This window comes from Musa acuminata, chromosome BXJ3-10 (assembly GCF_036884655.1).
Source record: "Musa acuminata AAA Group cultivar baxijiao chromosome BXJ3-10, Cavendish_Baxijiao_AAA, whole genome shotgun sequence".
Classification (NCBI taxonomy): Eukaryota; Viridiplantae; Streptophyta; class Magnoliopsida; order Zingiberales; family Musaceae; genus Musa; species Musa acuminata.
Window position 1 is genome coordinate 29,345,181 of NC_088358.1, and position 24,794 is coordinate 29,369,974.

At 44.1% G+C, this 24,794-nt stretch overlaps 4 protein-coding genes, 1 non-coding gene and 1 pseudogene across 6 annotated transcripts; 3 read left to right on the top strand and 3 right to left on the bottom strand.

The window, feature by feature from the left end:
• Positions 1-1,375: 1,375 nt before the first annotated feature.
• Positions 1,376-2,000, bottom strand: LOC103968704 (uncharacterized). The gene is made up of 2 exons (XR_010501528.1): positions 1,863-2,000; positions 1,376-1,790 (listed from the first exon to the last, which is right to left on the bottom strand). It is a non-coding gene; the product is annotated as an uncharacterized LOC103968704 (transcript).
• Positions 2,001-2,928: 928 nt separating this feature from the next.
• Positions 2,929-3,899, top strand: LOC135651452 (AP2/ERF and B3 domain-containing protein Os05g0549800-like; annotated as a pseudogene).
• A 1,513-nt stretch (positions 3,900-5,412) lies between these two features.
• Positions 5,413-7,373, bottom strand: LOC135585669 (transcription factor NIGT1-like). Of its 2 annotated transcripts, none has more exons than XM_065170286.1 (5): positions 7,218-7,373; positions 6,961-7,148; positions 6,584-6,866; positions 6,376-6,509; positions 5,413-5,948 (listed from the first exon to the last, which is right to left on the bottom strand). In XM_065170286.1, the coding sequence occupies exons 1-5, from the start codon at positions 7,336-7,338 to the stop codon at positions 5,655-5,657; spliced, it is 1,020 nt and encodes a 339-aa protein (XP_065026358.1). In that variant the 5' UTR covers positions 7,339-7,373; the 3' UTR covers positions 5,413-5,654. The 2 variants fall into 2 exon arrangements, with proteins under 2 accessions (XP_065026358.1, XP_065026359.1); XM_065170287.1 differs by having other exon boundaries at positions 6,433-6,509; positions 7,218-7,371.
• Positions 7,374-10,547: 3,174 nt separating this feature from the next.
• On the top strand, positions 10,548-19,506 carry LOC135651823 (receptor-like protein 4). Its single transcript, XM_065172301.1, has 9 exons — positions 10,548-10,704; positions 10,778-11,830; positions 11,922-12,072; positions 13,115-13,186; positions 14,442-14,510; positions 15,466-15,534; positions 16,671-16,748; positions 17,506-17,711; positions 18,980-19,506. The coding sequence occupies exons 1-9, from the start codon at positions 10,617-10,619 to the stop codon at positions 19,081-19,083; spliced, it is 1,890 nt and encodes a 629-aa protein (XP_065028373.1). The 5' UTR covers positions 10,548-10,616; the 3' UTR covers positions 19,084-19,506.
• Positions 19,507-20,047: 541 nt separating this feature from the next.
• On the top strand, positions 20,048-20,763 carry LOC135651770 (large ribosomal subunit protein uL24y-like). Its single transcript, XM_065172183.1, has one exon. It carries the CDS (start codon positions 20,110-20,112, stop codon positions 20,569-20,571), a length of 462 nt encoding a protein of 153 aa, XP_065028255.1. The 5' UTR covers positions 20,048-20,109; the 3' UTR covers positions 20,572-20,763.
• A 1,240-nt stretch (positions 20,764-22,003) lies between these two features.
• On the bottom strand, positions 22,004-24,324 carry LOC135651768 (leucine-rich repeat extensin-like protein 5). Its single transcript, XM_065172182.1, has 2 exons — positions 23,054-24,324; positions 22,004-22,962 (listed from the first exon to the last, which is right to left on the bottom strand). The coding sequence occupies exons 1-2, from the start codon at positions 24,190-24,192 to the stop codon at positions 22,245-22,247; spliced, it is 1,857 nt and encodes a 618-aa protein (XP_065028254.1). The 5' UTR covers positions 24,193-24,324; the 3' UTR covers positions 22,004-22,244.
• Positions 24,325-24,794: the final 470 nt, after the last annotated feature.

Below are 24,794 nucleotides of genomic sequence, written 5' to 3' on the forward strand. Positions count from 1 at the left end.
GTCCTAGCAGATATCATAGTCGAAACAGAACTTATATGCATTTAAATTAAATTTATCAAAGCATAGGTGCAGGGTTGGATCTTGTATATTGCATAATACCTATTCTAATGATCCAGCTTCATGGGTACCCATTAACAGAAACCGCAATCAAAAGGCACACTCTTCTTTAAGGTCCTGTATCATAAGGCACAGCTCAAATCTCCAGTGGTCTTTAGGATCTGCAGACACAAATGACAGCTAAAACAAATCCAGAAACTATAGAACCGATCAACTTATAATCATCTTTGAAGTCTCTAGCTTATTTCCTTTCATCTCGCACAGGGTTTTGGATACAAGCATCCCAGATGCATTCAAACTCATCATCTCTTCCTCTTATCTATCTGATAAATTATATAATATATTTAAGATTTTTCAAGGCTGTTACCAAACAGCCTAGCTGGAAAACTGTTCAGCTGCTAGAAAATCTCTTTACTTCTATACCAGCAGTTGTTATCTACATGTAAGGCGAGTTTGAGTGACAAAAATCTTCTTGCATCTGTGCTTCTAACTTCCTAAGTAACCTGGAATTGGCTTTACAGATAAATATTCAATATATACCTATGTGAAACACATGTTAGATCTTTTGATGAAACCATTTAAACTAACTGCAGCAGAAATCTCAAGGAAATTACTCATCTAGCTTATTAGGCGTTCTTAGAGTTTGAGCTTTTTTGGGGAAGAAATTATGCTCGACAGAATAGCTGGTATTAACCTAAGATTAAAGTCGATGTCCTAAATTTCATTTGAGATACTGACCTTTCTCCGTAGTTGCTGAATTCAACTTGCAGACAATGGTTCTCCAAGAAATTTGCTAGCTTTTTGAATATGCATCAAAGAAGGAAGGCACCGAAAGAAGTTGCACATTCAGCCAGCATGAGAAATCAAGGAACGTTTTCCTGGTGAAGTTTGTCCATCTTAATGATGAAGGAAGTTGGCAGCCAGTTAGTTTGAGGACCATGCTATAAAGGCATGGCTCCAAACATGGAAGATCAAGCCCATACAAGATCTACTTAAGACCCAAGAGCTGTTAATTGATACTGTTGAAAACAAACCTTAAAATGCTAGACTCTTAATCGAATGACTAATTCTAGGGAGAACTTGGAATTCCTGAAATATTGTAAGGGGGAAAAAACATAATTAGGCAAATCACACTGCACTGAGAAACGTTATGATAAATAGATTAAAATAAAAAGTAACATGCCAGATAATTTTGAGCACATAAAGAATTGTGTCATAGAGTAAAAATTCGATAAGCAGATGGCAGGGTATGTATACTAATCCGTGAGACACGAGGTCATTTCATTCAACAACTATATAACTTTAAAGGAATTAAAGATGCCCAGCAAAATTATTAACGTATGCTAATTAAAATTAAATTCTCGATACAAGATGTCTGTTTTCCAAGTATTAGCTAGAATGAAAAAGATGCTTGAAGTTAGACTGGAGGAGCACCCACCTGATGCTTGAAGTTAAGCCTGTGAAACAAAGTTCAAGTCTAAATAGGTTTCATATGAATCCGGCAAGGCAAAAAGTGAAGAGATCCAAAAGCAAACCGAGCTGGGCATGCCAAGAACGACAAATCACGATGAAAATTTAGAAAGCGGGACCTTGATCCTAGACCTCCATTCACCCGAAAGAAGAAGGCGCCGCGTCAGGAATCACGAATCGGATAAGGGCTCGTTTTGCAGCCGCTGTTGTTCCTTTCTCTCCATCTCTTGCTCGTACCTGGCCAACCTCTCCTTCATCTTCTCCTGTGTGTAACAAGAATGTGCCATTCGTCAACTTAGGGCACAAAGACAAGGGGGCGGAGGTGGTAGCGGTACCTTGTAGTTGATCTCGACGCGGTGCATGACATAGAAGCCGAGGACTCCACCGAGTATGGTGCCGATCATGATTCGGATGGACGCCCACCGGGTAGACGCCACCATCGTCTCTCTCTATTTTCTCCCTCTTCGCAGCTCTCCACCCGCGAAGCCCTCGAGATTAAAAGGTATCACTTCTTGGGCTTCTAAGGGCCCATCGCATAGCGTACGGAAGGTTATTCAATAGCCAGTGGAGTCATACGGGAAATATCTAGAATAGTTTACTCCCCAAAAAATCTTAATTTTCTAAAATTACATCCTGGATTTTCGAACAAGGAATTAATTATATTCCTTTTCATCCTCGGCAAAGGACGGAAAATGATCATGACATGTGAATAGTGTATCCTCGTCTCTAAAAAGGAACTGTCAAGTATTATATCAAGTATTAAAAGAGGTTGGAAGTGTGTGTGATGTGATAAGAATTCAAGGTCGTGTCATCGGATTGGACTATTAGTTGCTTGTTCGAGGTCGACAATCCAACACGAGACATGTATTTGGAATCACATTAATTGAGCTCCAACTGAATTCTCTTTTGATGATATTGATCTGCGGTCGGTCGGAGCAGAAGCTTCATTTCTGCTAGCGGTAGACTGCGGTTCTGCTGCGCGCACACGTCAAGTGGATACCGATGCGCATCATCCCGGAGAACAGCGAGAGAGATGAAAGCAATAAGCAACGCCATGATCAATGCGAGTTGGGATGCATTTGGCGTGTGAGTTAGCTATCATGTGAACCCCACAGAATCCAACTTGCGTCCCTGCCTTTCGTCACCCAATCGCATCCAAGACCAGAAGAAGAGAAGAAGAAGAAGAAAAAGAAGAGAGAGAGAGAGAGAGAGAGAAGTACCTCCAATGTAAACATTTCCAAGCCACACGATAAATCTCGCCTGCAACACGCTTACATGGATGTCTATATAAGCTGTGGAGATCTCCTCGTATAAAGAATTCAACCCTATCTCTATCTCTCTCTCTCTTACTCTCTCCTTAGCTTGGCCATAACCATCTGCCACATGCCACCTGCCTTAGCCATGGAGGGTGGCTGCGTGGAAGTGGCGTCTAGCGACTGGGTGAAGCGGCTGCATGTGAGCAAAGTCCTACAGCGCATTGGCAGCGGCGTCAGCGTGGTGCTGGATCCGTCCGCTGAGGGCGAGGGATCGAGGCCGAGTCGAGGAAGCTGTCGTCGTCCCAGTACAAAGGCGTCGTCCCCCAGCCGAATGGCCGGTATGGCTCCCAGATCTACGAAAGGCATCAGCGGGTGTGGCTCGGCAACTTCGGCGATGAGGCCGAGGCGGCGCGAGCTTACGACGTCGCCGCGCAGCGGTTCCGTGGCTGCGACGCGGTCACCAACTTCAAGCCTCTCACGGAGTCCAACGACGAGGAGGCCGCCGAGCTGTCCTTCCTCGTGGCGCACTCCGAGGCGGAGATCGTGGACATGCTGCGAAAGCACACGTACCACGACGAATTCCAGCAGAGCAAGCAAACCTTGCGCTCGGCTCGGGAGATATTGTTCGACAAGGTGGTCACGCCGAGCGACGTGGGGAAGCTGAACAGGCTCGTGATACCGAAACAGCACGCCGAGAAGCATTTCCCGCTGAAGAGTGGCAGCAGCGTGGCCCGCAACGGAGTGCTGCTCAACTTTGAGGACGCCGCTGGCAAGATGTGGAGGTTTAGGTACTCGTATTGGAACAGCAGCCGGAGCTACGTAGTGACAAAAGGATGGAGCCGGTTTGTGAAGGAGAAGAGCCTGAAGGCCGGTGATCTGGTGAGTTTCTGGCGTTCCACCGGATCGGAGAAGCAGCTGTGCATAGACTGGAAAACCAGTCCGGTCGCGTGCAACCGCGCTGTGCCGCCCGCTATCAGGTCTCTTCCCGTCGTGAAGCTGTTTGGTGTGGACATATCAGGAGTCCCGGCGCGCGGTGACGACGGGAAGAGAGGCAGAGAGATGGAGTTATTTCCACCACCACAGTTCTTCAAGAAGCAATTCGTAGAGGCTCTGTAGTCTTATCGATTTCTTTGTTCTTCCTGTTTTGATCCTACTTTTTCTTTGGTTTCATGAATCATGTACATCGTGTTACACAACTTAGATTTCTTGGCTCACCAAAAGCACAAAAAAGAAGTTATATTTGGTGAAGCGAGTAGAACCGAGACGCCACATGGTTGACTATGTTCCCCCTTCATTCAAACTGAACACTTGGTTGTTTGAGCCGTCCCATAAAACCATTCCAGTCTAATACTGCAGGCTCGCATTCTAGAAGCAAAATGTGTCGGATACTTTGCTTATGATCCGACATGGCAAACATGTGTCTTTGGCAAGAGAGTCTTCTCAACTAGTCATTTGCGAGTAAATGCAACGGCAGGGCGGTGATGAGTGGTAGCTGCCAGAACAATGAGGCTTCCGTTTCTTTGTTGACTTTAATCGACTTGTGTGCATCGTTTCGACGAGGAAAACGCACGGTGTCTCGTGAGATGGATCATCTCACCACAGAGGTCGAGCGGAAGAACGCGTAGGTTGATCCTTATTGGTCCATTAGACGTACCACGTTAAGTCTCACAACTGCAGACAATCGAATCAAATTAACCATGGCGGATGATGCTTCGTGTGTCGGTTTCAGTCATTGTTCATGAATCAAACATCTAGTTATCCACTATTATATTGACGATTCTACGTACATATATGCACAAGAATTGGGCAGGACGAGTGGTTGGTATCGATCACCAGCTTTCGATTGCAGTCTCTCGTCGAGCTCTCGAATGGTGTTGTCAAGTTGCATATGTGGATTACCACTTGTAGCGGCAAGCATACCAACTCGCGCTGCCAGTTTGCTTTCCCGGCCCGAAAGCTGCAACTGGCTTTGCTCCAACTTGCAGAAACCATGAACCCCGTTTTTGGGGGGAGAAGGAGACATGAGCGACAAGAGAGATCGGCTTAGAAGATGGGTTCGATTCCTTTGTTGTTTAGCCCCCTCTCGTCGAGAAGGCAGAAGTTTTGGCCGGTGTTCATGCACGTAGATGAGGCAAACGCGAAGCTTAAACAGCATGGCTTTGGGTGGTACGACACCTCTGATGTTTCTTTTCACACACACACACACACACACACACACACACATATATATATATATATATATATATAATTATTGTCGTTGTTATTATTGCAACTGCTACTACAAATAACTTAAATATAACTTGGTAGCTTTCTAATGGGATCGTCGACATGTAACGAGCTTGAATATTGTTTGTTTGTGATGATTTAAGAGTAAATGACGGCGTGCGATAGTTGATAATTATGATTAATCACAGGCGAACAATGATTGCAAAATGATCAAATAGGGGATCACATGTCAATAGATGTTCTAATATTATATTGCATTATCAACAAATAAATGGATGAATTAGTGATAATTAACAAGCTATAGATGGGGGCATGCACATGATGCGCGTATCCGTTAGTAAGGTTGAGGTTTATGATGAACAATCACTGCCAAATTCTCAGCCAAGGTGACGAGAGAAAGTGAAACGCACTTAAAGCTGCAATGGAGTCTTCCTTCTCATGCGTGGCATTCACGAGCGTTTCTGGTCGTGCCATATAAACCACCATTGGCATATATCTATTACCGTGGACTGCAGAGGTGATGAGAAAGCTCCGTTACAAACCGAGGAAACAGAACTATATCGCCGTAGACTCATGAGAAGGGAGGTGAAGCCGTCGTTAGTGTGGGAAGCTGCAGATGTGGTAGGGAACGTAGACTTGATGCCATCATCCCCCATGCTGTCGTCCTCTCCACCTGAGCGTGATGGATCTCTGCGGCTGCTTCTGCTGATATCTCGAGTCCGATGGATGCGATGCCACCGGGGCGTACATTCCGTTCGAAGGAGCACGAGCACCATTCGCAGGTTGTGCTGCAGCAGCAACTGCCGCATCCGCCATGTTGTAATCCGGGGATGGAACCACAATTCCACCGACCAACACAACCTGGGGACTCACCGCGAGACTGCCGTTGCTGCTACACTGGACTGCAGGGCTCCGTCGTCTTCCGTGCAGCCGATATTTCTGATCAAAATACCTACCCTTCAGTATGTTTTGAACATAAATTTGCTGTAGAAAACATTGTGAATGATGCCCTGTTCTACGTATCCGATTCCACCTAAACCATGCTTAGAAGATTACTACAGCTTTATGGGAATCAATCTGTCACCATCTGGGCTCGAGTGGTTTGGGCAATTACTGGGTCCACCGAGATATTAAAAGGCAATGCAGCTTGACAATGGGAATCCAAGATTTTAGATGTCGATCTAGAAGAAAGATTAGTGCTCCATCTTATCATGTTTGGTCACGTCGCAGAAGATTTATCGGGGAAAATTTATGGTAGAAGCCATGGAAACGCGACAAGGAGAATAAAGAATACGAAGCGAATCATCTGAAAGAATCCGATGCCTTGCAAGTGCAGTAGGACGACACGGAAGCACATTCTACGTACGTGAAAGCGTGGTGAGCGACAGTGAGACTCTAATCGGTGAAGGATCCAACGGATCACCTGCAAATGGCTCTTGACTTCGTCGATGGTGAGGCCGTCCACCTTCATCAGCTCTCTGATCTGCTTCGGCGTGGCGACTGCATGCCGTCGAAGAGATCTAATTTTTAGAAACAAGGCATGATAATGAGATGTTCAGGTTTTAGGCTTATACCATCGGATCCACCGAGTTGATGTAGGGCGTGCAGGAAGCAGCGGTGAAGCTCCGGCGACCAACTGCGCCTTGCTTTTCGATGAGGCTGCAACTGTTCTTCCTTCTTCTCCCTGTTTCCTTCCTTACTACCATAATCACGGCCACCATCACCATCGGTAGTTGCGGGGATGGCAGTAGCTGCCGATGAGGCCGGTGGTGGCACGACGTACTTTTGTCTCTGAAAAGGCTGGAATGCGCTGCCGATCTTCTTCGAGATCGCTACTATAGGTTTCTTTGGTGGCTCCTACGCTCCATCAACAACATCAAAACCCCCGCTACTAAAAACCGGCATAAATCAACTGCTTAAGATTAAAAGGAAAGACAATTCAGTCTCTCACCATCCTAGGAACTGTGTCCGGCTCCTGATTCCGGAGCTGGACGGATCTAAGCTTCATCTCGGACCCGACCGCTGCACTCTTCTTAGCCTCGCTTCTTTGTTCCGACATCGGCGGGATTAACTCTTCCGTGACAGGTCCATGGTTCACCTTCTCGTCATCACCCATAACATGTCGCACGCTCTCGATCGCTGCAACCACAATTTATGACCATTTAAGCGCCATAATCCACTTCAGAACCGAGAGGTAACGAAATACACCTCGCGTAACGAGGTGGAGGCAGAGAGGCAGCTCTCGCTGGAAAGCCTTGATCTTCTTGCGCTCCTCCTCGAGCGCTCTGATGCAGTCCTGACATCGCTGCGCTCGCCCCAATAGATCCATCGCCGCTGTGAATGCGTGCGGCTGCGTCTAACAGTGTTTAAAGCAGGCGAGAGCAGAATATTCTGACGGCTGTGCAAGGAACGGAAGACTCGGTAGACAAGGAAAGAAGGAAGCCGTGAGAAGGGAATCACGGTCGGGGCGTCACGTAGAAGATTTCGATTCCCTCCGACAGGAGGCGGCGTGAGATTAGAGGGAGGCGGAACGTAAGAAGAGAGAGATGAGGACGGCTTCGGATATTCCCGCGGTGGGATTCCGCGTCGATGCGTTGGCGTTGACTTCAGCACACATTGGAGGGGTGATGTCGCTCCGGACGGATGCGATCTTCTTTCATGGAAGGAATCTTAGCGGAATCTTCTTAAGATTCCGGCCGGGGTTGGAAGATCTATAGTCCCTAGTTTTGGTGGATTATGTCGAATTGCTCGAGGGAGGATCCAAAAAGTATATGCTAGTTCTTGCAGTGATCCATATTCATCCACAAGTATATGCTACTTTTCAGGTTTAGGTATCAGAGTATACGCGTAGCTACGTTTATTGGTATACATCATATCTTTGGCAACATGCAAAAAATATTACGTGACGTCTATTACTCTGTGTTGACTGCGCAATTAATGCTACCCATCAAATGTGTAAACCAAGACAAGAAGGGAGGATTCGATTGCTTCGCCTTTTAAAATACACAGCGTTGAAATGATCACCACTCTCCGAGTGAAGATTGATATTGAATGATATGAATTTCTGCGCCTCGTTGACCGCTAGTGTTGACTTAAGTTCAATTAATGTTGCGAGATTTGTAATTCCAATAGTCAAACATGTACTAAATCCGTCCAGTTGCATTAAAAATTATAACGGTTAGTTTTGCGAGGTCAATCGCTATTATAACTAATATTTGTTTGAAGTTTTTCAGTTGGTGTGCTAACAAAGTATTATTAAATATAATATTTTATTTATAAGTTTTGTGTTCTATTAAGATACATGCTTTATTTCTATTTTAAATTAAAAAAAAAACTGAGTTTGGAGGTTACAAATGAGTTACGACAAGCATTTGATCTCAAACTATAAATATGGTTTTTGTAATAACACTAACATCTCATTCATGCGTGTGAATCCCACGATCAAAATGTTGTATGGCTCTGTAACTGTTAGCCATAAGACTCGAGTCGCATAGCTCCCCATTTAAAACTCGATATAGAAGTAATACATAAATCTTATTGGATGAGTCTCTTAGACGGTCGAGTCTATCGACTCATCTCGCTCGCCAACAATATAAAAATAGTTTTAATAGAAAATTGATATTGTTACCGATTCACTTCGCCACCTGTATTACAAAGCTACATAAGTGAAGAGATAAACAATTCCCAAATACATTATGTAGTCACTGATAGATGAATAAGGTTCGTACCTCGCCTTTTGCTCACTAGTATCCCCAACCATAATTGAGGGAAAACTTACACATATGCATTAAAACTCAACGATGTGGCTTAACTTCCCCCAACTCCTTTCGGATAAACGATACAAAAGACCATCCCTTACTTATCTCAAATAGACCAAGAGCCCAAGCAAAATATATTGTAGTGGTCCTACTCACCTGATGCTATCCTTGAGAGGATGTGTCCATCAGTCGTCACCATTAATGATCCATTAAATAAAGTAAGGATTATCATAACATATTACTAGCTTCACACCACCATCTACTTAGGTATAAAAGCCAAACCCTTAGGCTAAATAGGGGCAATCGAGCTCTACCTGTACTCTCGTGAGCTTTACCAAACCCTATTTATTTTTCCACACCACTAACTTAAGTATTAGAGAGATCGATTCAGGACATCCCTTTGATATGAACTTTTGTGTAGGATCCCAGCATCGCTAAGGCGTTCCTTAGGAGGATGCAGAACATCATCCAGTAGGGCTAAGATACACATCTGAATAACTTTAGATCATCTTCAATAGGTCAGCAACACTTCAAGAATCCGCCTATCACTTCGACTTCTTACTTAGGTCATCGCCCCCAAGTCCCATGTGGACCCCTTTAACGGACCTGTGCCTTCGAGACTAAATTAGGTTATGTTGACTCTTTGGTCAACGACACCATGACGATAACATTTTAGCACTAAAAACAAAGCTTTGAGCCCTTAGCTCTCGTATTGGAGGGAGCATTGATGATGATATTTAGTTCTATATTGATCGAGGAATATGAGAACTAAAAACTTGTAAGTTTGATGGATCACTTTTTATCCTTAAATGTATCTTTTAAAATTTACGAGTTTCGAAAAGGATAAAATAGTACGAGTATGCCCATCGCACAGAGTAAAAAATTTCTCATGAACCTATCATACATATAAAGATAAAATATAATTTATCCCGTTAGAATGAGAGTCTTGATCCTTTGACTATCGTGGGAAAAAGTATTGATAATAATATCGATAATAATATTTATTAGGTTATTCTTATGCTCATATATGCTTTTATGGAGCTCACAAAAGTTAAATAAAATTCGTGTCTCAATCAATATATCTATGTATATATATCATTAAAATTGGCTTCATCGGAACCTAATCTGATATGGCTAATGAGGCATCGAGGTCAAAGAAAAATGGGTCAAATGATGCGGATCGGGCGAGACCGGCTTCACAACGCAAGACCGGATTGACTCGTTTTGGGAGTCGAATCTGACCAACCGAGTATGATTGGACTGCCGCGTCCATCGATCAATCATCGTGTCATAGTGGGTTGGTGGTTGAGGGGTCCCAGGTAAAGCGGGGCCCCCGCGCATTAATGGTTGGCATGAAGTCGCCGTCCCGTGATGCGCACCACGCACCACCCCATACGCGGTCTTATTCCAAAGGGTAGGACGACACGCCACATCACGTGCCAACTCCGCTACAAAACGGGGTCGGGAGTGAGAAACGATGAAACGCTGTGGTGGTAACGGCGTTGCAGTTCGAAGCGGCACAGCTGATCCCCGCGTCAATGCCTTACAGCTAGGCACGTCATTACCCACCCGGCTCGGGTGTGGGCCCAATGTTAGGTAGTGCGCTGTAAAGCCGCGTGTTCCCTGACCTTGTCCTCTCCCCTTCCATCGCCGTTATTCTGGCTATTTGGTGTTTGGGCCGAACCATCCAATCCGAAGACAGCTGATCATTCCCGACCATCACGTGACTACTGTGTGGACTCATTGCATCTCCAGCGGGATCAACGGCCAAGATTAACTCGTCGTCGTCTTCTACCACACTCCCCAACTCTCTCCCGTCTCCATCTCGGCTCGCATCGAGGATCGAGAGATGTCTGCCCTCTTCCTCGTCTTCCTCCTCTTCTCTTCTGCTTCCGGTGGTACCAATCCTGCTTCATCTCCCGATCCTTTCACTGCTGGTAAGCTCATCCCCACCCACATTGGCGCTGCTTCCTCCGACTCACCGCATCTTTGTTGATCTCCAATTTGTAGGCGTGTCGCTCAACATCGACTGTGGCGGCGCGGCCAACTTTACGTCGGAGTTCGGGCGTGCGTGGGTGGCGGACCGATACTTCTCGGCGGGGGCCACCGGGTTGGTGGCCGAGCCCCACCGCTTCCTGCAGCAGCAGGAGCGCACCCTCCGCTTCTTTCCCCCCGTATCCGCCGGTAAGAAGAATTGCTACTCCGTCCCCCTCCCTTCCGGCCGCTACTACGTCCGCACCTTCACCGTTTACGACAACTACGATTCGAAGCTGCGCACTCCTAGCTTCGACGTCTCCTTCGAGGGCACCCTCGTTTATTCCTGGCGCTCCCCCTGGCCCGAGGCCGCCGCCCGCTCCGGCGCCTATGCTGACCTCATCGCGTCTGTCCTCGACGGCGCCGCTAACCTCTGCTTCTACAGCATCGCCACTGACCCCCCTGTCGTCGCCTCTGTCGAGCTTGCCGCCGTCCACCCCCTCGCTTACGGCTCCGCCTCCACTGGCACCGACATGATCCTCATCAACTACGGGCGCCTCACCTCTGGCGGCACCCTCTTTGGCCCTGGCTTCACAAATGACTCCGACGCATTTTCTCGGGTCTGGCAGTCCGATGCCGACTTCCGCAGCCTCGACGTCCCCATCAAGGCGCTCTCGGCCGGCGGGCACCGGATCTTCGGTGCCAACCAGGCCCCCAACTACTTCCCCGTCAAGCTTTACGAGACCGCCGTCACCACCGTCAACCCCAGCGACGCCCTCGAGTACCTGCTGCCAGTGGACACGCGGCTCGACTACATGGTCTGGTTCCACTTCGCTGAGATCGACTCCGGGGTGACCAGGGTCGGGCAGAGGGTGTTCGACGTTGTGATCGGTGAGGAAAACGCGACCAGGATCGACATCTACAAAGAGGTGGGAGGGTTCAACGCGTTCAAGTGGCATCATATCGTGGAGAACCTGACAAGCACGACGCTCGTCGTGAAGCTGGTGCCGGTGGCGGGGAAGCCCATCATCTGTGGGCTCGAAAACTACGCAATGGTGCCCCTGGATCTTGCCACGGCTCCAAGACAAGGTGCGTGCGTGATTTCAGGACTCGGAGACCCAAGCATGGCGTCCATCAGGTTGACGAATGCCTCATCCGTTTCTTGTGGTTATTTTGACAGTGATGGCGATGCAGGCGTTGAAGGAATCTCTGCGGATACCAGACAGGATGGGATGGAATGGGGATCCTTGTGCACCTTCCACCTGGGATGCTTGGGAGGGCGTAACTTGTCATCACAGTGACAACGGACAGAATCTTGTTGTCACCCAATTGTAAGTAACACATTCCTTTTTGGCTCGTAGCATATGCATTTTATTGATGCTTGATTCATACTCTTCTGATCTGCTAGCAATGTTTGGTAGTAGTGGAAAGTGATGCTCTGTGTTTTTTTTAACATTATAGCAAGTGAGAATTTGAAATTCCCCCAGTTTAAATGAAAATACCATGAATTATTAAAAGGATATTTTTAGGCTAACAAGGATATTATGAAGGCAATAAATTTTCCTATTGGACTGCCTGTCATCTGCTGTATCTTGCAGATAGGAAGCAGTTGGAGAAGCATTGGCTGGTTCCTGGCTAATCGTTCTTCCTTTTTGCTTGAATAAGGTGAATGATGGTTGCATTATGCAGTCGTGCTTCCTAGCTAGAAAATGTATCTTCCTTGTTTTCTCCTTAGAACCTCCTACATGGCTAGATCCACATTTAAGGGCCAGAACAATAGATCAAGGCACTGCCTAGTTAGTTAGTGGACAGTGTAAGTCACAAATAAAATCTGGCTAGTCGGTTTATTCTGCGTGACCAGTCATTGCTGTTACCTGCCACTACCTCTATTGATTCGTTAGGTTCTTCACTATTCTGATTTTGGTTATGTTTTGTGCTCGAAGTAGCTCATTTAGATATTGGTTCTGAACTGATGCATCATTGTAACTCCTTAGTTTCTGCATGTTTGCTTTCTATTTTCTAATCTGCATTTGTTCTTCACTATTCTTATGACATCGTAGCAATTAAATTTCCCTGTTGATACATTAGATGTTTCTTGTCCGTTTGCCTTATAGTTGATTTTCAGTATGATTCTTTTGTTTGTGATTGATTGCATGGAACATTTTATGTCATTGTTTTAATATATATTGAAAAAACGAGCATGTCATGTTCTAATCTTGTATTGTTTGCATGGATGTTATGCATCATGGTCTATATGGAATCTGTGCTCGTCCTTGTTGGTGTTACTTCTGTCAAATTGTAATTAGTCTATATGGATTTTGAATATGGTTACGTCTAACCTGTTTTTCCTTCCCTTACGTACCTAACATGCAGGGATTTGGGCAGTCAAGGCTTGAAAGGTTATATTAGTGATAAAATAAGTCTTCTAACAAACTTGGTAAGCTTGTAAGTATCAGTTAAGTTGGCGTGTACCATTTCCCGCTTGCTAATTTGCTTTTTAAAGTTGTTATTTTTTGTGCATATGCAAGCAGAAGTAAGTTACAAATGGCTGCTTATGTACCATTCATATTGTTCATATGGTCCTTTTGTTGGATAAATTACAAAGGTCAACCTGAATTTTACTTTGAGGACCATAGGTGGATGTGAAAATATTAAACACTTGATATTGGGTATTATAAGATGCTGCTACCCCAGGAACTACATAAGGTGGAACTAAAGGAACTTCATATAACATGAATAGTAATTCATGGCCATTGACCCAGTCGTTGTTTGGCAAGTCGACAATGAAGAAATGTTGCTAATGTCCTGATACCTTCACGTTAAATTAATACACAGTTACAATGATGCGGTTTATATTGCCTGGTCCAATGTGGTAACCATGCCATTTTTCACGCGGTGCAAACCTCCAGGCACTGCAAAGGACCAAGGATTTTGAGCAGAGGACAGAGTCCGAAGACTATGTTTAGTACTCTTATCACACAGCTCTGTTCTTGGTCACCATCAGAGGATGATGACTTGACATGTTTTCCAAGGGTCTGCCGTCTGCAGATGCCTAGTTGGCATGACTTGACATTTTTATTTGTCATGCAATGAAGTTTGTTATTTCTCATGCAAGATGTTCTCTGTTTTACTGAAGTGTAGAATATTACCATTGGATGATAGACTTGTAATTTGGTGTTTTTCAGGAAGCTACATTGGAATCATGAACTCCTGATTTAGAATTACTTTATTAATTTTACTTTTATCAAAATTTCTTCTTGTGCTTTTGTAACTGAAAAGAAATTGGTTCCAATCTTTCTTGAGCACCGTGATTTTGTTAAGTCCCTGAGGTTCCTCTACCAGAATCTATCTTGATTATGGTGCACTTACTTCCATGTGGCCTTTGGTTTGCTCCTAATCTGTTGGTTTTTGTCTACATATCTTCTGCAGTCATATAGTCTAGCTTTCCTTACTCTTAACTTATTCTTCTTACTTTAACCTGTTAAAATATTGTCTAATGATATTGAATGGATGAAACAAGCATTTTGGAATGATTTTTGAGTTGGAATTTGTATAGCTTTTCATTTGTCTTGATCAAAATACTGAAACTGATCATGTTGGTTTTCATAAAGCACGTTCATTAGATTTAGTACTTCTATATTTGTGTCATGTGTTCTTAGTATCCCCTGTCTCATGTGCTTACAGTTAAAAATCTGGACAGGAACTTGAGCTCTAATTCTCTGGGAGGAACATTGCCATCAGGTCTAGGTCAAGGATCTCTTGTAAGCTTGTGAGTTGATATTTGATATCCATCTTCTAGTTATAATATTCATGTCTCTTTTCATAAAAGGCATATGAAGTTGCTGCTTCTTATTGTCAGTAACACATTGCAATTGGTTAAAAGATTCTAGTATGTAATCCATATGACATATTTATATTCTAGGAACTGAAAAAACAAATTTTTTGTGGAGAAAGACTGTCTTTTTCTACTTAAACGATCGTATAATGGAGATCATTTTGATGGGCTATACCTAGAAAGGTTGCATATTGATAGATTCTTGTGTGACCTTAATTTTGTAATTCATTGCATGAATTACTGATGTCAGTACTACATAACTTGGGGCTACTTTTCAAATGTGCACATGTCAACAATGTAGGCAAAACTATGGCGTTCATTCTTAATACGTTGGAACCAGTAAATACTGCATTATTGTGTTCCCAGTAGGATTCATTAATGTTCAATGAGAATATTTTGTCTTTTTATTTTGATTTTCATGAAGAGATCTGATAGGCATCATTATGTTTCCAGTATAAGTCATTTGCAATCATTTTTCTGGACATTGCCATATGAAGAAGTGAGGGGACATGGAGTGTGGGAAATATTGTGCTATTTTGTTCTATGGATGTATGGTGGATTAATTAATTTTATATTTTCTTTTCCCATCACATCCATAGTTATAATCTTGATATAAACAATTAAATTTTGAGATTGTTACATTATGCATTGATGTTTTACATGCAAAAGTTATTATGTTAATGTTAGGAAACACAATAAGAATGTTAGTCATTCATCTGGTAGTTTTTTTTATAAAGATCACATGGGTTTTAGATACCCTTTATATATTATCAGTCTTACTGTTTTTGTTATTGAAAGCAAAATTGTGATGCAATCTAAGGATGATTGCACAGCAGATCTGTCATTTTCTTTTGTTCTTCATAAAACTGGAATTTGTTTTCTTAATCAGGGATTTGTCATCAAACCAGCACACAGGTGGCATTCCAGATAGCTTGGGGTCTTCAAATTTGAAAGTTGTGTGAGTAGACAGATAATCTGCTCCTGTAGTTTTTTTTATCATTAATATTCTTTGTAGTTCTCATCCATGAGGCAAAGCTTTTAATTATTTTGATCGCTTCTCTTTGATTATCACTATTGTTTGGAAATTTTACAGTTTCAACAGGTTATTCATGTAGTCCATGTCTTAGTTGGTAACAAGGACAATGTATCATATGAAAACAAACATAAGCTTTGTACGATTGCATCTCATGGACTCGATTAACAAATCAGACTTTGTTCTTCCTGATATATCAATTATGTTGCCTTGCTTGTGTTTTGGTTCTCAGAATAGATTGTTAATTCAGTTCATAGGAAAGATTGACTGTATGGGGAGGGTCAGTGTGTATAACCTTACCCTTATATGTAGAGAGGTTACTTAGTGACTCGATTCTTGGTCACCCAGGTCATAAAATAGCAATCTTACCATTATATTAAAGGACCAGTCTCTTGCCTAGACATATTAAAATGCTAATGAAATATGATTGGAGTAGATATTTATATACCTATGTTACTTGAACCTAAGAATTCACCCCCATGCCTGAATTGATATATGACATGGTTCATGGTGCTGGACTTGTCCGACTTTGCTTGAATTGGCCATATACCAGCTGGGGCTGGCTCTTTCAAAGCACATCCTAAGAGAGGCATTGTTTAGAGAGAGAGGTCTCTGCCCTATAAGGAGATGAGGAGACTGCCTCACTGGCCTTAACTAGACTGAAATCCAGTTTATGCAGAAATTTCCCTAACCACAAGCTGTAGACTTATTTATATATTCAACAGTGAGATGGCCACCTTATTCTGAACGAATTAGAGGAAAAAAACTGGCAAGAAGAGAAAATAAAAATAAGCTAGAAGAAAATACAAAATAAAATGAATATTCGAACTAACTTGTGTTAGCTTGTACATAAATGTCAGCTATAAATAACTTTACCAATAGCTAATGCATTAAAGACATGCAACCATTATAAATATTTAAAAGTTTATATATGATTCTTAAATGTTTAGATATTTTAACTTGGTGCCGTTTCTCTGACTGGTGTCTTTAATCTGGAACCTTTTCGGATGTATCCTAGTATCATGATAATTATCTAGTTTACCTTTTGGTTTCTTATGCAGTTTATTAAACAACAATCAACTGGATGGGCAAGTTCCTGAGAAACTTTATTCAATTGGTGTACATGGTGGAATCATAGAGTAAGCTATCCAGCAATTTTCCTTCCATTCATTATGCTTTTTGAAATGTTACTTGTTTCTTGTAGCATCATGTGGCTGTTCTTGTTACACATCTTTGTGTCATGACCAGGGTTTCAATATTGACTGTACTGGTTGGTATAAACCAGTATTTTCCAGTTGAAACAAGTGTTGGTTTCGAAACATATAGTTTGATACCAGTATAATATCATTCTTGTTTTAATTATTTATTCAATGATATCAGGTTGTATTGGTTGGTGTACAGCTCAAATTACTGCTAGTGTACCAGTGTGTTAGGTTACACTGGTAACTAACCTTGATGTAAATCCTTGGATTTGACCTTGAGGGTATTTTACAAAGGCTTTCTCAACCAGTTGCATCTATTCCAGTACAGAGTTGCTTATCATCAACGCATGCACACACAAAAAATTCAGTGATAGAGCTACTTGACACAAATATGTAGCCTAGTGATATTAGACACATTCATTCTGGCTTCTCTCTAGGTTCAAAAATTGAGAATAGTGTAAAAGCTAAAGTTACATAAATGCCACACCGGCCAGAGCCTGAGTGACCAAATAGCTTAATAACACATATATGAACTAGGTAAATATGTTTGTTATCTTCCTTTATGCATCAATGTAGAGAGATAAACGTACCTGTACTACACAGAAATGTGTTATATACTTGCAGTTTCATAACTTTGCATCAATTTCTTTGCTTCTTTTTTGTTTAGCAAAATAATTATTTGCTCTTGGTTCAGCCTTTCAGGTAACAAAGGCCTCTGTGGTGTACCTACTTTGCCTGCTTGCCCTTTGTTTTGGGACAAACGAGGGCTTTCCACAGCTGGAAAAATTGCAATTGGTTTATCATGTGCTTTTGTCGTCATCGTGCTACTCCTAATTTACTTGTTCTGCATAAGAAGGCAAAACGACGACTATGATTTTGAGTTTCCTCAAGACCTAATATGTGAGTACAAATAACTTTAAACATTATTCTAAATTCTTTCTGAGAATTTGCTCTATGCTTGACAAAGTAGCCATTCCATTGAGAACTGGGATTCTTCAATTGAGACACAGGAAGGATATAGATATAATAATTGTTTGCCCCTTGTATTGTTAATTATGCCTGAACATAGTTTGTCATTTTTTAATTCCTTGACAATTAAACATACTTTGTATTTGTTTCTTTCCTCGTCCATACTTAACACTTTGAGAAATGTAATTACTTTCCTTTTCTAGATTTCTTCCTTTCCAGTGAAGTCTTAGTTGAACAATCAGGTGGAGATAGTATATAAGAAATAACTTATGTAATAGGAGAAGAGCTGGCTAGCAACACATCCAGGGTAGCAGGTCAGATAGTAGTAATTATCATCTTAAGAAGAGAAAATACTATATACAGATGGTTCTAAGTCTGAGACTGGATAAGATGTGTGTCAAGTTGAGCATGCAGCACAAACCAGGAATGGATTGCAGGAGGGCTTTTAAGCAACCGAGAATCTCAAGCAGTTGACATTGGAAGTAATATATGGGATGGTGAGTGCTGGTTCCTTCTTTTTTCCCCAGGAAGACCGAAGATCAACATTGGTTGTAGAACATTTCAATTGATTCATTCAATGAGCTACAACCACATAGGAGAAACCATTATCTCAGTGGGATAACACGTGGCAGCTCAGCTGATCCTGTAGCAGGGATATAAAGCAAATAAAGATGTTATCATAATGAAGAAATTTTCTAGAAATTGCATCTTTTATGTTAGCTTGGTTTCAGGCATTGTATTTCCTATATTCTGAAACTTGAGGACTTGCATAATTATCTGTGGATTTGCATAAATGGACCAGTAGAAGTATAAACGGGGAATAGTTAGGTGTTCTCGATGTATTTTAACTAGTACGAATGAGGAGTTAGCATCCCATTAATCTTTTTATACTTAATAAAAAAAAAAGATGCTCTAATTTCTAGTTTGTCGATATTGTGTTTTGACCTGCTTCATTGCAGAGGTATTTTATTTTGAAAGTAAAAGATTTTGATCACCTTGTTTTATCATGTTCGTTCATTGAAGTCATATTGTAACTCTATGTATTCTGTATATGATCTCTGAACTTAATTAAACAGCCTCTAGGGGGCATAATTAAGTTATTGATTCGCTATGGCTACATCTGAAATATCTCAACTGAAACTGTATGTTATCTCATCTATATTTTGTACTCACTGCATTCTTATTTGTGCCACTATCAGCAATTGCAGCAAAAAGAAATAGGTACCAGAGGCAGAAGCTGATGCTTGTCGAGATGGAAGCACCAAATTCTAATGGTTTTCCAAGCACCTCGAATGCTCGTTAGCAATCTCTTAAACGAAGACGGAAAACTTATAACTTAATTCTTTGAATACCAGAGTCAGATGGCTTTTAAACTTATCCGATCATATGATCCGGTCACACACAGAGTTTACTGGCCCAAGGTGACTATACCAGGAGTCTGCAACTGATGCAAGCCATGATCGTGTTCTGTTTATCATAGTGCAAGGTGGTGAGTGTTGTAAGAAAAGTTTGCATGTTTGTGCGGTGAAGTGTGTACATTAATAGGATGTAGTAAGGCATGATGGTTGGTGCAAACCACACAATTTTGTTAATGCCTTGCGTGAATTCATGTACAATATCGAAGCAAGTCGGGTGTTTTGCTTGTCTCAAGTAGGTCTCGGGGGTAAACGTTTGACATCGACGTCAGCTAAAAACCAATTGCAGCTGGGTTCAGAAATGTTTGTCATATTACAGTAGACCGGCGGTTGATTTGTTGGTGAAGCAAATGACTAATGTGCTTTCCTACACAAATAATAAATGATCATCGGTCGAAGTTAACGCATTATTTTTGTTAATTATATATACTTCCATGAGATAGATTATGATACTTTCATCTCCTTAGTAATTGTTAGGGAAAAAAAATATTATTAATGTCCTCATCAACATAACATAGTCTCGAAGAGTCATCCGAAGCAGAGCTGTGCTCTTCAGACTTATTACCTACATAAAGATTGAAATCATTTTAATGAGATCGGTGACACTTTGGTGCTACGATTACCATAAAATCGAACCCAAACAAATCCAAACGTTTTCTTTTCCTTTTCGGTTTTCCGGCAAGCGGTGCGTGGTAAAATTGTGATGAGCGAGGAAGGAGGGAGAGAAACGTGGGTTTCACGTGCCTACGACGGGTGATCGCCTGTTGATGCGCGAGGGTGTTATAGTCATTATGGAGTCATCATCCCTTGAAGCCCTAGATTTCCACTGCTTCCTATATATACCCTAATTTTCGTCGTTGGCCGAATCCCTCTTCCGAAACCCTATAGCCTCTCGATCGCCGCAGCCGGCTACGATGAAGTACAACCCTCGTGTGTCGAGCTCCCGGAGGAAGTGCCGGAAGGCGCACTTCACGGCTCCATCGAGCGTCCGGCGAGTGCTGATGAGCGCGCCGCTGTCGGCCGACCTGCGGAACAAGTACAACGTGCGGTCGGTTCCGGTGCGCAAAGACGACGAGGTACAGGTGGTGCGCGGTACCTTCAAGGGCCGCGAGGGCAAGGTCGTGCAGGTCTACCGTCGGAAGTGGGTCATCCACGTCGAGCGCATCGCCCGCGAGAAGGTGAACGGCTCCACCGTCAACGTCGGCATCAACCCCTCCAAGGTCGTCATCACGAAGCTTAAGCTCGACAAGGACCGCAAGGCCCTTCTGGATCGCAAGGCCCGCGGCCGTGCAGCGGACAAGGCCAAGGGTAAGTTCTCAGCGGACGAGGTTGCCGCCGCCGCCGCTGGTGCGCCCTCTCTCCAGGAAATCGATTGATTTCATCTATCCGATTTCTTCTGCCTTCGTTATGCGGTTGCGCTTGTTTTCTTGATCTTTAGGACTGGAGTTTTAGATCTCGAAGTAAAGCATTGAAGTCTGTCTTATTTCTCTTATATGTTGGATGAAAACACTGTTTTTGTTAGTACATTTGAAACTACATTTATGAATTCAGTGCATATGTTTTGTTTCGCTTCTTTCTTCTTTCTGCTTTGCCCATTTAATAGTTCTAGGAAGACATTTTATAGTCACCACATGCTCAGTAGATCCTATCGATATTTGATAGGCAGATGCACTCAATTGTTGATGACTGTATTTATTGTCTAGATTGAATGGTTTATGCATACATGATTACATGGTTATTGGTGTAAAAGTTGTATCCACCCAAGTGTTGTAGCCTCTATTCGGAAGTCCTTTCTACCTCAAACAAGAGGCCAAACCGATGCGAGAAATAGTTGTGAGATATAGCTATGGTGATGGCCCTTGCAAAGATGCAACTTGGGTCATTGTAAGTGATGGTTGCTCGTGGTTAGACATCATTTGTTGTTATTGATTCCCCTGAGATTGATCATCCCCTTTAATGCACTGATTGGCATCTGAGTTGCTACAAGATTGCAAATTAGAGGGCTGCGTTTTGTTTTTGTGAGGTTTACTACTATGGCACATTACAAGTGCCATGAACAAATCTTGTGCTCCACTTCTTCTTTGGGGTTGTCATTCTTCTGACTTTGGTTTCAAGTGTTGTTTAGCTTCGCTTGAGACTAACCTGATATCTAGGCAGCATGGATTGACTATGACAGTCCGGCAAATTATGGAGCTGCATTTAGTAGCCTATTCCTTCATGCAAATATTGTATGATATTTTCCAGAGGATACTTTTCTTGGTGGATCTGATGGTTGGTTCCTGACAATATCTATTTGGCAGTGCCATTAAATTCTCACAAACTGAGAGTTTAGTCCTTGATGTGCAATAGTGGAGATGTTGCATCTGGATGAAGCCTTTCATGTCGATTACAACCCTTGTTTAGCAACCAAGCAACCATGATCTGCTAGAATCAGACTTGGGAGTATAGCTAGCTGAAAACATGACCATGGTGTCCTCCGTATTAAGATATAACTTTGGTGACGAGAATGTAATGAGTAGGCCATTCACATGCTCGGAGGAGCTGTAAACTGTCCCATCCTTCATGAACAACTTGGAGAACGCCCAATCAAATTTAAGAGATCCAACCAACCTCCCTCGTGTAGACTGATCGTAGCTATCCCGAAATCAATTTGTTGTTGTTACTACTTAAGCCTCACAACAAGAAAGAAAGAAGATGAATAGAATAGCATTTGGTAACTGCATCTCATTAATTAAGAAAGACGTGCAAACGAGATTTTGTTCTGAAAAGGAGGAGCAGAATTTAATGTGTACAACCAGCTGAGCTCCATTTCAAGGAATGACTTAACTTTATTATAATACCACGATATATCAACATGAGGAATATGGCCCCAGCAGCAGTCGAGGGATGGATCCTGAAACCCTCGACTGCAAACCTATTCCCTTTGTTGCTATCTCAATAGACAGACTAAAGCGCTTGACAACATAAGCAGCAGCAGATCAAGACACCCCCTTCCCTCCATTCAAAAAAACAAAGAATCCTTTCTTTTAATCAAGGTTCTGATTCGTGATCATGATGCTCCGGATGTGTTGGAATCTCCAGGAGCTGCGGCATGACGAGTCACAGCCGTGGAACACACTGTCTGATACTGCTGAGGGATCACTACCGGTCTCGAAAAGGCCCGAGCGTGGTAGAGCGCCGGATGGCCGGGTGCGGCGGCGACTTCAGCACCGTAAGTAACCGATGTTGCTGATGTCCGAGGCAGGAGGGCTTGCTGCTGCATCACATGATAGCCTGTTCCCGCGTGAGGATTGCTAGCTACACGGATCAGCTGCGGCTGCAACGAAGCAGGTGCAGGTGCAGGTGCAGGTGCAGGTGCCGACATGTACGAATTTACCGGCAACTCGGGCTTCGTTGGAACACTAGGCACTGCCACAGCCAGCTTTGCTGATGGTGGTACAGAACTGGGATCCCCCAAATTGGGCGGAGCTGCAGCTAAAGGCACGTAGCACATTCGAAATTGGGGATGGAATGGTTGGGTCGGTGTTGGCTGCTGCACCGGAGGGGCTGCGATAGGGTAGTAGGAAGGAACGGGGAGGACGGTCCCGACCGCTGGGTGGTGGATGTAACGGGCATTTGGCGGGATGAACTGTGGCTGAGACTGTTGGTGCTGCAGTGTATGCTCTGCCTGTGTCGGTGGCGACACACAACCCGTGACCGGCACCGGAACACGATAGGTAGGATCAAAGGAGACCTTGGGATCCGAGATTGCATTCAGGTACGTCAGCCTGGATGAAGAAATCAATGTAAACAATCCGAAATCTTGGTAAAATTTACAGCTTTGTTTATAGAGAGGTAAGTGAACAAGAAAGACGATACCTTGACACTGGATCACCAGGTTTTGTAGGTTGCGGCGGCTCAAGGACGCTACCACCGTGGTTGGACCTGTCGTCGTCGTCGTCGAAGTCTCTACTCGTTGGGTAGATGGTGGGAGTGGGAACAGAAGCGATTGGGAGAGGAAGGGGCGGAGGGGGCTGGTGGCGGACGGCATGCAATGGCTCTTTGTCGGTTGAGGGATTCATGTGGGCGAAGTGATCGTCCACACCATTGATGTGGTGATCGGCATGGGGATCGGCGGTGGTAACAAGGATGGATGGGAGATTGGAGAGGGATGGAGTCGACGAGTTGGATCCCAAGGATGGAGATTTATCGAGCATCGGCGAACCGGGGACGGAGTTGAGGTTCTGGCCATGGCGGACGAGCGTGCCTGAGGAGTCGCGGTGGGGGAGGACGACCTGCACGGACTCCGGCTGTTGGCCACCGCCGCTGCGGTTGTGGACGGAAGAGTCGTCCTCGAGGCCGAGGAGGCAGACGACGGAGGCGGAGTCGGTGGAACGACCGCAGGGGAGACCGTCGATGCCCATCCCGCCGATCGCGGTATTTAGGGCGTCCACGAACCACGTCTCCGACTTCGACTCGTCCAACAATGACCCCATGAAGGACGAAGGAGCCGACTCCGGGTTCGAAGGGAACAAGAACAGCCGGGGGCGGCGAGAGCGCCTCGATCTACCGCCTCCGGGGGAGGTCGGAGCCGCGGTGGCAGCGGAGATGCGATCGAGCTCTTCGATCATGTTCTCGAGGTCCTCGTCGGTGGTGACGGAGATGAGGGCGTCGAGGTCCTCGTTAGGGAGCTGGTACTTGAGGGAGAAGGGCCGGCCACCGAGGAGGTCGCGGGACAGCTTGGAGGAGAGGTCGGCGAAGGAGGAGCCGCGGTCGACGGTGACCATGCGGGTCTCGCCGCCAAGGTAGCAGAGCGACTTGTCGGCGGGGCGGGGGACGATGCGGCCACCGTAGCTGCACATGACGCGGAGGCGCGACGAGGCCGCCGCGGCGGACGAAGCGAGAGGCTCGTTCAAGGAGTCACCGCGGCGGGAGCGCGGAGAAGAGTCGACGGAATTCGGATAGCCGGGGGCTGAGGCGCCGACGGATACGGCGGTCGGCGCTGTCGATGTCATCATGCTCGGAACGGGATAGAGGTGGAGAAGGATCGCCCGCCCTGCGAATTAGGAGAAGTGCGGTCATCGGAGAGAGCACCACCGAATAAAATGTTTTACTTCTTCGTTATTATATATTTAAAAAGCATCAAATTTCATGATATATTTTTCCACTAAAAATCAGCACTTTATTAATTAACAAACACTAAAAAAAGATAATAAAAGAAGTCAAACTATTTTTATCCATTTAATAAAAAAATAATAAATTTATCCATCGATCTAAAAAATCTATCTGTTGTTAGATCGTTCCATACTTTTCGTGAAGACACGTCAAACATCCGATCCACGAATCGTAAGCTTGGATTTCAACTGCCCGATTGCCTCGTGCAAAGGGGACAACCGTACGAACTAACCCAATCCAAATCCAAATCCGAATCCGAATCCGAATCCCTGGGGATTAATCTTTTCATGTGGCGGCAGATCTTGATCGTTTGGGAAGTCGAGGATCTTCATCACCTATGACACTGTGTTGGCATTCTCTCAAGCTTCGGAAGTTGCATTCGCTCCATGCTTCTAGGAAAATGACCTCTCTGTTTCTGCCCTCTTCTACCTATTTCTCTTTCAAG

Coding starts and splice junctions, on each gene's coding strand:
- LOC135651770 (XM_065172183.1), top strand. CDS start 20,110: ATGAAGTACAACCCTCGTGTGTCGAGCTCCCGGAGGAAGTGCCGGAAG.
- LOC135651823 (XM_065172301.1), top strand. CDS start 10,617: ATGTCTGCCCTCTTCCTCGTCTTCCTCCTCTTCTCTTCTGCTTCCGGT. Junction 14,511..15,465: donor CAAGGATCTCTTGTAAGCTT/GTGAGTTGATAT, acceptor TTTCTTAATCAG/GGATTTGTCATCAAACCAGC. Junction 15,535..16,670: donor TCTTCAAATTTGAAAGTTGT/GTGAGTAGACAG, acceptor TTTCTTATGCAG/TTTATTAAACAACAATCAAC.
- LOC135585669 (XM_065170286.1), bottom strand. CDS start 7,338: ATGGATCTATTGGGGCGAGCGCAGCGATGTCAGGACTGCATCAGAGCG. Junction 6,867..6,960: donor CGGACACAGTTCCTAGGATG/GTGAGAGACTGA, acceptor GATGGAGCGTAG/GAGCCACCAAAGAAACCTAT. Junction 5,949..6,375: donor GTCGCTCACCACGCTTTCAC/GTACGTAGAATG, acceptor TATTTTGATCAG/AAATATCGGCTGCACGGAAG.
- LOC135651768 (XM_065172182.1), bottom strand. CDS start 24,192: ATGATGACATCGACAGCGCCGACCGCCGTATCCGTCGGCGCCTCAGCC. Junction 22,963..23,053: donor CCTGGTGATCCAGTGTCAAG/GTATCGTCTTTC, acceptor TTCTTCATCCAG/GCTGACGTACCTGAATGCAA.